This window comes from Trachemys scripta, chromosome 3 (assembly GCF_013100865.1).
Source record: "Trachemys scripta elegans isolate TJP31775 chromosome 3, CAS_Tse_1.0, whole genome shotgun sequence".
Lineage (NCBI taxonomy): Eukaryota > Metazoa > Chordata > Testudines > Emydidae > Trachemys > Trachemys scripta.
Window position 1 is genome coordinate 61832729 of NC_048300.1, and position 15032 is coordinate 61847760.

At 45.6% G+C, this 15032-nt stretch overlaps 1 protein-coding gene across 5 annotated transcripts in view; it reads right to left on the bottom strand.

The window, feature by feature from the left end:
- Window positions 1-15032, bottom strand: part of LTBP1 (latent transforming growth factor beta binding protein 1) — a 324664-nt gene that overhangs the window by 285405 nt on the left and 24227 nt on the right. For all 5 annotated transcript variants that reach the window (XM_034764910.1, XM_034764911.1, XM_034764912.1 and 2 more), the window contains exon 3: window positions 11136-11424. In XM_034764910.1, the coding sequence (XP_034620801.1) occupies window positions 11136-11424 (289 nt within the window). The remainder of the gene's footprint in view (window positions 1-11135; window positions 11425-15032) is intronic.

Consider the following 15032-nt stretch of genomic DNA (forward strand, 5'->3'; position numbering starts at 1 on the left):
TTTGGGCCACTCATGATTTTTGATCTCTTGAGGTTGGCAATACCAGGGATCAAAGCCTTGATACTGCAGAGAGCATGGCACTATTCAAAGCCTTTGTGAACTTAGCCTTCTTTTTCTCAGGCAGAATCTCTCTAGTCATGGAACTGAGCTTCATGGTCAGCAGCGGTGTCAAAACTGTAGTAAATGACTTCTAAGTCTTTGCGTTTAGGCTTTTGGAAGTCAAAGATAACCGACTAGAATTCTTCATGGAACAACGGTCATGGTCACCTAATGGGTCCACTGGAGTTGATCAACAATTCAAATACTGAAAAAATTTGTCAAAAACTTAAAATTTTCTATTTGGAAATACTGCTGTGGTGCCTCACAGGACTTGTAGATCAGGTGCTTCACACTCCAATACTCCTCTATAGGCCAGGCTCCCTGATCCAACTACATTTCTCATGATGCAGGTCAATCGGTATCTCTTGGAGAGGGGTAACATTGCATTGGGGAGTCCCTGGCCTTCGTGCATCATGGAAGATGTAGAGAGCCCAGCCCATAGAGGAAAATGGGGTCATGATGAGGCAATCAAATTACAACTGCCATGAGGCGCAGCAGCATTTCAAATCTAAGTATTTTGGGGTTTTCATGTGGGGGGGGGTGAGAAATCAAAATTTTTCTGTGGAAAGCAGACACTTTTTTCACACACACAAAAAATCAGAGCTAAAAACCCAATATTTCCTCAAAAAACAGTTTAGATTAAAAATGTTGAACCAGCCCTAGTCCACATACAAGGGTTTCCTAATCAGGAAGGTCTGACATGTCACTTGTTGATCCTTGTAGGCCCTTAGAATAAAGAGCAGACACACCTCACACATCAGTTAGGAGGAATAGAAAGGAAGTATTTCTTCACACAACACAGTCAACCTGTGGAACGCTTTGCCAGAGGATGTTGCGAAGGCGAAGACTATAACAGGGTTCAAAAAAGAACTAGATAAATTCATGAAGGACAGGTCCATAGATGGCTATTAGCAAGGATGGGAAGGGATAGCGTCCCTAGCCTCTGTTTGCCAGAAGCTGGGAAAGGGTGACAGGGGATGGATCACTTGATGATGACACGTTCTGTTCATTCCCTCCGAGGCACCTGGCATTGGCCATTGTCAGAAGACAGGATACTGGGTTAGATGGACCTTTGGTCTGACCTGGTATGGCCGTTCTTATGTCTCCCAGAAAGAATCACTCCTGGTGTGGGCACTGGATTCAGAAACTATATCAGGTCACCTTTTGAACCTCTTTCTCAGCTCCGCAATGTGATCAACACCAAGACAGAGCTAGCCATGGAGCCAAGTGTTCTAGCCACAGGGGGGGGGGGAAAAAAAAAAAAGCTAAAAACACTAGACAAAGTATCTAAAATACCTAAAACTGCTAAGAACAGCAAATAACAAATAAAATCTAACAAGAATATGATTCAAGCACAGCGGAGATCATATGCTAAACAGGACCACAACAAAAGATAAGAAAGGAACTGTATAGAACCTCAAGGTCGAAAACATTCTATGCCACATCCAGAATGAAGTAGATTACATATAAATATCTCCTCCATCCTCCCCTTAATATAAAGGCCCAAAGAAGACTTCAGCCAAAAGAAAGGAAAAGTCATTCACTAAGATTGGATGACCAATATGTAGAATTTGGTTAACTAATGGCTATCTAGCAGATCTCAGTACAGCAGTCATCACTACTCTGCCCTGATATTGCATTGTTCCTAAGGACTGAACTTTGAAACTTAACCAAAAGGAGGAATTTTTCTTGAATGTAATTTGGAAATGAATGCTATGACAGTTGTGAGGGACTACCAAAGTGATTTAAAAGTACATTAATGGGTTTAGTTAGAGAAAGTTCCCAACTTCCAATAAAGAATACTCATGTGATTTTAGGCAGTATGCTCTTGGAGGCCTACCCTAGAGGGTAGGAAACATAACATCACCTTCTGCAGAGCTTGAATATAGATAGTGTTGTTCAGAGCAAAATGAGGTTCCAAGATCATGCTCTATGACCTTGCATGGTTGGATAAAGTTGGCATCCTAAGGAAGCATATAAAATAGGGATCTGTACAAACACTCTTTTCTCTTGAACATGCTGAGAGCATTATACTACAGAGACTTGACCTTTTTCCTTGGACACTCTTATACAGCCACAATAAAGCCCTCCTGGCTATGGCCACTCAAGGCTTTAACATGGCAGTTAAACTATGGACTTTGCACCAGTCAGTAGAATATGTTCTATTTGTTCACTTCTCTTTTGGGGTCAATGAGACCAATAATCACTTCATCCAAATAAATCTGTCTGGTCCCCAGTGGAGGATTGGTCTTGCAGTAGCAGAGCTCTTCTGTGACGCAGACACATCTGAAGGTCCAAAGCTAGGTGAATCAGGCTCTAGGTTAACCGAAAAGTCAGAAACCATATCACTACTATTCTCTCACTTCTATCTTTTGTATTCCCCAGGAGATCAGTGGAATAGATAGGAAGGCACATAGCTTGGACCTTGCCTGGCTTTGCAAGATGTCATTCATGATCTCATGATCATCACAGGTCCTGACATTCAGAGAAGCAGGATACTTTACTGTTTCCAGATCCAAAGAGATTGGTCACCAGCCCTCCAAACTGGCTTAAAAAAAACTTTTTTTTAAATGAATGAAATATTTCTGGGTGTCAGAATCACTCTGCCAACCTAACTTCTACCATGCAAGTCTTGGAGTTCATCTCTCCTTTGGTGAGCAGTGCACATAGAAATAGGAAATTTTGCTCTACCTAGAACAGGAGAACTTCTCTGGAATAGAGCTGATAGAGTTTTCATAATAACTGGAAAGAAGAACACAATCAGACTCATTGACTGTCATGACCAGAACAGGTCTGTTATCCATGGATGAAGCAAAGCTCCGAGAATTCAATGAATCATTGTGTTCCAAATGGTGGATACCGTGCTCTCTCCTTCTGGTACCAATTCCTTGAACTGAATTGGGAAGATCCCTTAAAAAAAAAAAAAAAAAACACCCTGATTCTCTGCATTCACCAGTTGTAGGAGCAGAGAATATACAACTGGAACTAGATCTCTGCCAATGGATGAGATAAGGAGAGATGAGGCGGGAATGCCTAGAATTACTAGACAGGTATATTATGAACTCTGTATCATAAAAGCATCCCTGTGTATGAGATCAGAATTCCCAACAGGCTCCAATAAGAATTGAATTTTTTTTCTGTGACACCATTTGTTTTCAGTTATGGCAATCTTCATCTTCTGTTAAAATTCTTCGAAGATGAGACCTTGTATCCTCAACACAGACCTAGAATGGACTTCTCTTGGACCACGTGTCTGTTTTGTCTTGAATCCAAGATACTTTGTTGGCTTCAAGCTTCAATCTGTTCAGAATTTTGCTGAGAAAAAATTGTCCAGGAAGATTTAAGTGAATTTTCTTCTTCTTCCCTAAAGCCAATATTATTGCTACCATGATCATGGAGAGGGATCCTGGGAGAAGATGTAATGGTAATAATCATAGCTGGGAAAAGAAAAAAGCTGCCATCCATCTGCAAAACATAAGAATTGTCTGAGGATGGCAAAATGGGAACACTTTGAAGACAAGCCTCCATGAGAAACTTATTTAGATGTTTCAGATAGCAACAAGCAGAGCAGAGCTCTGATTCTCAGGGGATAAAAACAGGATGGGAAACAGGTTGCCATGCTCTGACGTGAAGTAGATGATGGATGATTTCATTCATGTTGTGACCTTTCCATGGTTTGCTGAGACTGCGAATGGGACAAAGCTGTTCCTGTAATTCTTGTGCAGCTCCATTGGGTACCCCCTCTGGGCAACGTCCAGTGATTTCATTTAGTGAAAGCTACACGTAAGCTCTTTTGCTCCCAAATTGAGAGAGCCTGGTACTAACTGGGGGGCCTAATTCCAGGTAAAGCTAATTTGGAGACCTGCTTATAGCTCTGATGCAAAAGTGGGAAGCTACTGACCCTGCCCTTCTTCTAGCTACCTCTTGCAAACAGGTATTTTCTCCTGTTGTACTCCATGGACTGCTTCAGCTTGTCATGTGAGCTGTATTCCTTTCTGTAGTGTCTGGCAGGAGTCAGGATTGTTAATTGACTCTTCTACTTGACTCCTGAATACCCTCCACGTTCCATAAAGTTTCCCATTGTATCACTAAGATAGGTAACCGTTTTTTCCCAGCTGCCTTCTCATAAAGGACAGTTACTTGTTCCGTAACTGGCGTTCTTCGAGATGTGTTGCTCAGGTGTATTCCACATCCTGCCCTCCTTCCCTTCTGTCGGAGTTGTCTGGCAAGAAGGAACTGAGGGTGGGGGGGAGCACGCAGCCCCCTTTATGCCGTGATATACAGGCGCCACTCCAGGGGTCGCAGCAGTGCTCCTCCAGTACGGGTACTGCTAAGGGAAAAACTTCCGGCACCGGTGCATGTGGTGAGCATGCACACCTATAGTGGAATACACCTGAGCAACACATCTCGAAGAACGCCAGTTACGGAACAGGTAACTGTCCTTTCTTCTTCGAGCGATTGCTCATGTGTATTCCACTGTAGGTGACTCCAAGCTATACCTGATGGAGATGGGTAGGAGTGTTAAGTATTAAGGGTTACCTGGGCGGAGCACCGCCCTACCAAACCCGGCGTCATCCCTCATTTGGGAGACAATTGCATAATGCGAGGAGAAGGTGTGGACAGAGAACCACGTAGCAGCACTACATATGTCCTGAATAGGGACATGAGCCACATAGGCCGCTGATGAGGCCTGAGCTCTCGTCGAATGATCCTTCACTATAGGAGGCGGGGGCACCCCTGCCAGGTCATAACAGGTGCGAATGCACAAGGGGATCCAGCGGGAGATCCGCTGGGTGGAGACCGGTCGCCCACTCATGCGCTCAGCCGATGCAATGAACAGCCGGGGGGGACTTCCTAAAAGGCCCGGTTCTGTAAGTAAAAAGCCAGCGCTCTACACACATCTAACACGTGCAGGCGTCGTTCCTCATTGGAGGAATGGGGCTTCGGACAGGAGGAATATATCCTGATCCATGTGAAAAACTTAGACTACCTTTGGCAAAAAGGCGGGGTGAGGGCAGCTGAACCTTGTCCTTGTGGAAGACCGTATACGGTGGTTCAGAGGTCAGGGCCCTGAGCTCAGAGACCCAGCGGGCTGAGGTGATAGCCACTAAGAACACCACTTTTGATGATAAGTGGGACCACAAAGACGTGGCTAGAGGCTTGAAAGTTGGCCCTGTGAGGCATGAAAGCACTAGGTTCAGATCCCAAAGTGGGACCAGGAGTCTGGCGTAAGGAAATGCCCGATCTAATCCCTTTAGAAACTGGGACATCATGTGATGTGAGAAAACCGAAAAGCCTTGCACCTGGGGGTGGAAAGCTGAGATGGCCGCTAGGTGTACCCTGACAGAGGAGGGCGCAAGCCCCTGGGTCCTAAGGGACAGGAGGTAATTGAGGACAAGCTGGATAGATGTGGAAGAGGGAGAGGAACCTCTGTCCCTCGCCCACATGGAGAACCGATACCATTTGGCTAGGTAGGTTCGACATGTGGAGGGTTTCCTACTCTCCAGCAGGACCTGTCTCACATCCTCAGAACATCTCCCTTCCTCATTCAACCACGGAGCAGCTACGCTGTCAAATGGAATGCGGCCAGGTGGGGGTGGAGGAGACGACCTTCCCCCTGGGAGAGGAGGTCCAGGCGGAGCGGCAGCCTGAGAGGGGGGCCACCAAGAGTTGCAGTAGGGTCCCATACCAATGCTGATGGGCCCAGTCCAGTGCTATAAGGATAACCTGTGCCCCGTCTGACATCACCTTCTGTAGGACCCTGCCTATCAGGGGGAAGGATGGGAAGGCGTACAACAGGGGTCCCGACCATGGGAGGAGGAACGCATCCGATATCACACCGTCGCCTTCTCCTGCTCTGAAGCAGGATCGGAGACACTGGCGATTCTGGGTGATGGAGAACAAGTCTACCTGGGGCGTACCCCACTGTAGGAAGATCCACCTGGCCACCTCCCTGTGCAGGGACCACTCATGCTGTTGGGAGAAAACCCTGCTCAGGCGGTCCGCAAGCGTGTTGCTCTTGCCAGGCAGGTAAAAGGCCTGCAGGAGGATGTTGTGGGTTATACAGAACTCCGACAGGAGCTGGGCTTCCTGGCATAAGGCCCGGGAACACGTGCCCCCTGCTTGTTGACATAATACATGGCAGTCATATTGTCCGTAAGGACTCTGACCACCTTCTCCTCTATGTGCTGGAAAAAAGCCATGCACGCCAGGCGTATGGCCCTGAGCTCCCTGACATTTATGTGCAGGGTCAGTTCCTCGGGTGACCACATACCCTGGGTCCTGAAGTCCCCCACGTGGGCTCTCCAGCCCAGGTCCGAGGCATCCGACACTAGATCTAGTGAGGGAGGGGGCTGTCGGAAGGGGATACCCTGGAGCATGTTGCTCAGGAGGGACCACCATTGCAGGTCTGCCACCATCGTTGGCGGCATCGTGACTACCTTGCCCAGGCCGTCTCTGGCCTGGGAGTACCGGGAGGCCAGCCAAAGCTGAAGGGGCCTCATCTGGAGCCTGGCATGTCGCACCACATAGGTGCACGCTACCATATGGCCTAGGGATTTGAAGGCACACTCGTGCCATGGTTACCGGAAAGGCAGTGACCGAGGCGATGAGAGCTTTGAGCGTCTCGAATCTGTCCCGTGGGAGGGAGGCCATGGCCACCCGGGAATCCAACAGTGCTCCTATGAAATTTATGCACTGAACTGGGACTAACGTGGATTTCTCCTCGTTCACCACTAGGCCCAGAGCTGCACAGGTGTTTAGCTGGAAGGTCATCTGCTCCTGCACCTGAGGCTGAGACTTGCCCTTGAGCAGCCAGTCGTCCAGGTAGGGCATGCTCTGGGTCCCCGGCCGGCTCCCTGGGTTGGGGGCAAAACGAACTGCAACCTGTACCCTTGAGAGATGGTGCTGAGGACCCATCAGTCCGACGTTATACGGGACCATTGCAGTCGGAATGCCAATAAACGGTCCCTAAAACTCAACTTTATTAAGGGGGGGGGGGGGGGGGGGGTACACTGGCAACAGGCCCAGTGATCCCCCGCAACAAGTCAAAAATGCCATTTCCCTAGTCTCTTGGCCTTCGAGGGCCCAGGTCGTGGGGTCGAACGGGATTGGCGTCGGGACCGACGCCTCTGCTCTCTCTGCCTCTTAGGTGGGGGCTCGTATCTTCCCCGAGCTGGAGGAGCAGAGGTTTGAGGCCTGGTCTTGTCTTTGGAGGGTGGGACATACAGGCCTAGCGTCCGCAGGGTCGTATGGGAATCCTTCATCCCATGCAGACGCGTGTCCATTTGTTCCGCAAACAAATCCCTGCTGTCAAATGGCAGGTCCTGCATAACGGACTGGGACTCCACTGACAGCCCCGAGAGTGAGAGCCACGACGCCCTCCGCATGGAGATGCCACAGTCATCGAACGGGCGGCTGTGTCCGCAGCATCTGAAGCCGCCTGGAGTGTCGCCTTTGCCGCCGCCACACCCTCATCCACCAAGGTCCGGAAGTCCTTCCGGTCCTTGTCTTGAAGGAGGGGTTCAAACTTGGGAAGGGACCCCCAGAGGTTAAAGTCAGTAGCGCAGGGGTCGGCAACCTTTCAGAAGTGGTGTGCCAGGTCTCCATTTATTCACTCTAATTTAAGGTTTCGGGTGTCAATAATACATTTTAACATTTTTAGAAGGTCTCTTTCTATAAGTCTATAATATATAACAAAACTATTGTTGTATGTAAAGTAAATAAGGTTTTTAAAATGTTTAAGAAGCTTCATTTAAAATTAAATTAAAATGCAGAGCTCTCTGGACCTGTGGCCAGGACCCGGGCAGTGAGAGTGCCACTGAAAAATCAGCTCGTGTGCCGCCTTCGGCACCCATGCCATAGGTTGCCTACCCCTGCAGTAGCACCTGGTGGTTGGCCACTCTGACCTGGAAACTCGTGGAGGAATAAACCATTTTTCCAAAGGCATCAAGTCTTCGAGCGTTCCTACGTCCCCTCCCCAAGCGCGCGGTCGCAGCTCCACTTCTCCCACCTCCCAGGCTTGCAGCGCCAATCAGCTGTTTGGCACCGCAAGCCTGAGAGGGGAGGAGAATTAGAGCAGGGGCGGAGTGCTCAGGGACGAGGCGGAGCAGAGGTGAGCTGGGGTGGGGAGCTGTCGCACGACTCCCTGGCGGGGGAGCTGTCGCAGGGGGGTGCCTCAGGCGGATGGGGGGGCAGGGAGCTGCCACAGGGCTGGGCGGGGGGGCGCAAGGTGGAAGTTTCGCCTAGGGCATGAAACTTCCTTGCACCAGCCCTGCTGTTCTTTGAAATGTGTTGCTCATTTCCATTCGAAGTAGGTGTGCACATGCTACATGCACAGTCATCGGAAAGTTTTTCCCCTAGCGGTCCCCGTCGGGTCAGCTGTGGAGCCCCCTGGAGTTGCGCCTTCATAGCAGTGTATACAGGTCCCCACTGACCCGCCACCTCTTCAGTTCCTTCTTGATGAATACTCGAACAGAGGGGAAGGCAGGTGGGTCCTGGAATGGACACGAGCAACACATCTCGAAGAACAACATTTACAAGAAGATAGGTAACCACTTTGTCTTCAAGTGCTTGCTCATGTCGATTCCAAGTAGTGACTCCCAAGCCTTATGTAGGAGGCAGGGTCAGAGTTCATAGAATCGCTGATTGAAGCGCCGCTCTGCCGAATGCTGCATCATCCCTGGCACGCTGGGTGATAGCGTAATAGGAAGTGAAGGTGTGGACCAAGGACCATGTCGCCGCCCTGCAGATCTCCTGAATTGGGACCTGGGCCAGGAATGCCTTCGAGGAGGCCTGTGCCTTTGTAGAATGTGCCATCAGTGCAGGGGCAGGTATCTGCCAAACCATAACATACCCGGATACAGGATGTGATTCACGATGAAATTCTTTGAGAAGACATCAGGAGACCCTTCATCCTGTCTGCTACTGTGATGAACAGCTGGTTCGACTTATGAAATGGCTTTGTATGTTCGATATAAAAGGTCAATGCTTGCCGAACATCCAAAGAGCAGAGTCTTTGTTCCCAACTGTGTGACTTAGGGTAAAAAAAACTGGGAGAAAAATGTCTGGATTGGCATGAAACTGAGAGACGACCTTTGGGAGAAAAGCTAGGTGAGACCTGCTCTGCACCAGCAGTGGCCTTGGTGCTGGAGTTGGGACCCGGACATGGCTCTGCGCCAGAGTCTGAAGCCGTCTCAGTGCCTTGTGACTGGGGATGGTTCCGGGGTGGTAAAGGGGCATGCCCTTCCAAAACTATTGACTGGGAGCTGCTGGAATAAGTGCGCTGGGCTTGATGGTATGCCCACAGGGTCCAGAAAGGTCATTGCAAAGGCCCTTGCCACTGCACTGGCCATGGCACCGGCCACGGCACCATCCCTGCCTCTTGTCTATAGCAGCGCCACTCTGATCGGTGCTGGCTGCACCTGGAGTAATAGGACTCTGACTCGGAGTCCGATAACTGGAACTCAGAGCACAAAAAACACAGCGGTGCCAAGCAGGATGGTGCCAGGGAATGGTAACTTGGGGACAGTGAGCAGTGCCTCATCATCACAGGCTTATCTCTGGATGGGGCCATGCCTTGCAGTGCCAGAGGTTTGTCCCACCTGGCGGAGGACTGTGGTGCCATCATGGCAATCAGGTCCCTGACTACCTGAAATGCATCCGGGGTGGAAGGGAGCTCCAACTCCTCCACCTGGCGCTCTCTAGCAGGAGAGTCCAACAGCACCAGACTCAACAGACCCCTCTGCAGGCCCGAAGTCGACGGTGCCGTTTCCTGTGAGACAGGCATCAGTCCTCAAAAAGGGGGGTTGTTATTGAGCATAAGCCTCTGGATTATTCTTGAGACTCTGTGATAGGGAAATCAGGGCAGAGGGCACAACAGTGCAGGCATACCCCTTTTACAGTGGGCCAAGAGGGCCCTTACTGCCTGCCAGTTCTTCCACATCTGGGATGCTGTCCTTCTCCTCATTCCTTAGACAACTGCTGGAGGAATAGATAGAGGCGATGACAAGGCATGGCAGCCTAAACAGAAGATGGAAATAATAATCTGGACATTAGGGCATGATGACTCATAGCAGCAGCAATCTTTTAGGTGTGACAGGAAATCCTTATCCCTCTCTTACACCCTCCCAAGAAGCATTAGACAACAGGCAGGAGACACAGACCATGCCTTTTGTCTCTGGGTTTTCTCTGCATAGAGCTCTCCCTGAAACCTACAGGGGAAACGTGCCTCAGAGGGGAAGCAGAGTGCAAGAGAAAGTCTCCCCAAAAGGTAAACGCAGCCCTGGGACACAGCACGGAATTAGACAGCTACATTATTGAGCCAAATTGTTAATCTAAACATTGTAAATAAAGTTTGGCATTTCCCTCAGAAAAGTGCTGCAGCAGGGAGGCCTGGTTGAGCCACCAGTCACTGTGGAGGCAGAAAAAACTGGAGGGAACTTCAGGAGGGGAAAATTCCCCTGTTGCCAGTGACTGGTTCTGCCCCCAAGTTCCAAACAGGCTGAAGTAACCATCCTGACAGATCCGTGAACCTTACCATGAAAAAGCAATAAACTTTTCGAGCCGTTAAGACATATCATAAATGAAAAAGCCAAGAACCACCAGAGCAGAATGTAAAGGTAAAATTTTACTCCCTTCGTTCATGTGTGTAGTCCTACCACGCTGGATTCTGTTCTCAATTAAACTCAGTCGTGACATTTTGGGCCTTATTTTCATCTTACACAGGTGTAAATTAAAAGTAAACTCCATTGAAATCAACATAGTTACATCAGTGTAAAAATCATAATGAGAAGAGAATCAGGCACATTGACTTTAATGGCACTTCTCCAGTACAGTGAATGGATTTGGCCCATATGTTATAAAAGGCACAGTGGATCTACCTAATGAGGTTAAAAAAAAAAGCAACTTTTACACAACTCCTCTCAGCTTTGCAGAGACAGTTACAAGGAATAATATTTTGTTTTAAATTATGCATCTCCCTAAATCTAATATATTTTAAAAGAAAGAAACAAAGAATGTAGGGGGGGGGAACTTACTGCGATTGCAGTTGCTGAGGTAATCCAACAGGGGACTTCTGCTTGAGAGTGAACATCATCTGAGCCACAGGGCTGACTTTCTGTGGAACCTGCACCTTCTGAGAGAAAGTCTGCTGAGCAGCCTGCTGAGGAATTGGCCATGGTGGAGCCACAGGGGCCTGGCCTCCAGTGGAAGAAGTATCTTGCACGATAGTATCCTCACAGGAGTTCCCTTTGGTCCCTGGTTTACACACACAAAGCTGAGGTCGCAGACACATCCCTCCATTTTGGCATGGTGGCGAACAGTTAGCTAAGAAAAAAGACATTTTAAAAAGTACCGGTGAAGCAAAGCACGATGGAAACAACAAACCCTCCCCCAAAGTACAATGGCAACATTACAGAGTTTCCCAAAGACAGAATTAAAGCTAATGGTTGAAAACAAAATGGGCAAAATTCAGCAGTGATATAAACTGTATATATGGTAAAGATGTGTAACTCACATTGATTTGACATTAAAGGTGCATGCTTACATGATGACGGGCAGAAGGCTGATGAACAAAGAATACAGTACAAGATAAATTGTGGAAGGCTACTTTTATTATATACCCTCCTGTTAGTAGCTTTCTGCTTCATTCCCCAGCTTTCCACCTTTCAATGTGTAAATTGGACACATTTTGCACACCCACTAAATATCAAATTGGTGCAAGTTATATAACTGCTATTGACACAAGGAACCAGATTCTCTTTACAAATATTCAATGCACTATTGGGAATTGTCCCACTCATTTCACAGATCAGTAAAATGAGGAACAGAAAGGTTAAATGATTCACCTATTTCCTTCCACTAAAGCGGAGACTAAAACTCCTCTTACATCCATATGCATAGTAATAGTGTAAAAAAAATATACATACAAGTGGTCCTAGCACTAGCTAGCAACACCGTCAAGAAAATAGCTTTCCTTGATGCAAAAAGCACAGCAATAATTAATCTTTAACGGCATTCAAAGCATATGTCACAGACTGTAGCAAAACCTCCCTCAGAGCTAAGTACTGTAATACCCTCATGAACAAACAAGACACAAGTTATAGAGCACTTGAGAAAGAACTCGAGGACAGAGAATGTCAGTCTCCAAAACCCAGCCTCTTAGCATTATCAAAATGATTATTTAGATCTGTCAGGATTATAACTCAGGGACTCCAAGTTCTCACCTTCATGCTCAATCTACTAGACCATATTGTTTCCCTAAAATTTTAACTGAACGCATCTATAGCATCTTGGAAAACAAATAACCAAACCCTGCAAATCCTGGCCCCAGCTGTTCTGTAGCCATAACAGGCTCTCAATTATCTGCAAATCTTGCAGTATACAAACCCTCTAAGAGGTGGCTGCCTGCTGCCCAACTCCAGCCTCTAAAAACAAATCTGATGTCCATCACTCCACTCCCTTCTATCCCAAACTGCACCTACTTATACATCAGGATCAGTCAGCCTGGTGAAAGGAGGACCAGTTCAGGTGGCAGTAAGAATATACTGCAGTGGGCTCAACCCCAGGTACATGTACCATGGCGGTACGCAGACATCTTCCAGGGGGCACATCAGATCATCTAGATATTTGCCTAGGTTTACAACAGGATACATAAAAAGCTCTAGCAAAGTCAGTATAAACTAAAATTTCATACAATGACTTTTTATACTGCTCTATATACTATACACTGAAATGTACGCATAATAATATTTATATTCCAGTCAATTTATTTTATAATTATATGGTAAAAATGAGAAAGTAAGCAATTTTTTCAGTAATTTTATGTCTGATTTTGTAAGCAAGTAACTTTCAGTTGAGGTGACACTTGGGGTTACACAAGACAAATCAGAATCCTAAAAGGGGTGCAGTAGTCTGGAAGGTTAAGAGCCATTGATATACTGCATCCCTTACAGACATAAGCCCAGAATTTGGCCTTAAAAGAAAAAAAATGTTCTAGATAGTAATAATAAATATCAGTATCAGCATTGTAAATCAATGACGTAAAGCAACAAAATGTATAGTTACATTATCCTACCTATCATGTAAGATCACTGAGTTTTTTCCTTGCTGTAATTTTCTGAACCAACAGCAAGTAGAAATTTTCCCTATTTTTTGGTGGAGGACATAGTTTTGTGCAGTTTCTGTCAAAGTAGTTTGCTTTTTAAACAAAACACTGTCTCTTCTAAAATAGAAAACAGTTCTTTCCCCTTTTGAAATAAGATTCATGCCATGTGTAGTAAAGTTGGTGGAGCAATTTCCATCTAAACTAAAAAGCAGGGTTTTTTTTTAAAACAATATGATTGTCTTCAAATTTCAGACATATAATGTATACTATAATCTCTGCATTTTTCTTCCTTCCTGTCTCAATAGATCTTTCAATATGTCTAGTTATGTTAGTTAGCAATGCCAGACAGCTTTTCAAAGCCAGCAGCAGCCTAACACCTGCTTAACCATAACAATTAATTTATGTGAGAAAAAAAATGATTAATGAAAATTGTGCTACTCCTGATTCAGTAAACTTCCTATAACAAATCTCCAACTATGGGAGAGTTGCAACAAAACAGTCTAGTGGTCTGTGTGGGTAATCTCTTTCATTAGCCCACTTAAACCAGAATATTTCAATCCCATTTAACCCACAAACATTAACTGGCAAATAGAGACTTCTTTTTTGCAGTGTTACCAGTAATATTTTATTTGCACAATTTTAAAGTGGTTTCTTTCTCTGCAGTACTGGCTATTTTTGGTCAGCTCCAGCTCTTCTCTGGTCTCTTAACATGTATTTTTCGTTTTAAGCCTGTAATTTTTATTTGAACTGTTGTGTTGCACCCAAGGATGGTGCTCCTATTTTCCCAATCAGCCTTGCAGTCTATTCAGCAAAGAGCTGTTCTGTTTGAATTTATCATAAAACTCATATCACGTTACAGCCCATCCCCCACTTCAATGAGCTTCACCAGCTACTTTTGAAAACAATTCAATTTAAATTAAAGTTTATTGCACTAAACAACCTTACTATAATTCAAATAACTATCTAAAGGTAATTTCTTACAGCCCCCACTATTGTAGAATGTAATCAGTCAAACTACAATCTTCTTCTGGAGCATAATAATTGTATATACCCCTAATATCATTAGAGATAAAGTTATTCTTTAAATATAGACTAAACATAATGTTATAATCTGGTATCAGTTATGTCCACTATATTAAAATTGGAACAGTTTAGGTCATAACAAACCATCAAATCTGATACCACAGAATAATAAGTATATTCAATTATCCAAATTTATGTTAAAAAAATATGCAAGGCCCTGGGCGAATGCCCATTTAAGTCAAAGGAAAGACTACTTGGGACTTTCATGGAAGTCGGATTGGTCCTTAAAATATTTAAAACAAAGGTGGGGTGGAATTAAGATTGTTTGGGTGCTAGTCACTGAGAATTTTTCAGCTAATGGTACATGTGCATGACCTGGGTGTTAAGTTGGAATCAGAATATTTTATGTAATCTCAGCATGTGTTTTCCATATTGTCATGTTCTTTAATAAATGTGTTCTTTGGTGGTACATCTCCTCTTGAACTTTACATAGCTAAAGAAAGTTTGATACCAGAGGAATACAACATTAAATATTATGTTATTGTTTATTATTTGTATTACTGTAGTGGACAGGAATCCCAGTCATAGCTTAGCACGTGTCCCGGCCACTATACAAAGAGAACAAAAAGATGGTCCCTTATACGAAGTGTGTTTATATTTGTTTGTTACATTTGTTTGTTTACATTTTGGTTGATTTAGGAGAGATTTTTTTCCTTCTCTCAGAAAGATGGCATAAGGATTTACAGTAACAAATATATAATATAAAAACAAATAATCTTAATGACTAAATATTTTAGTTGCATTT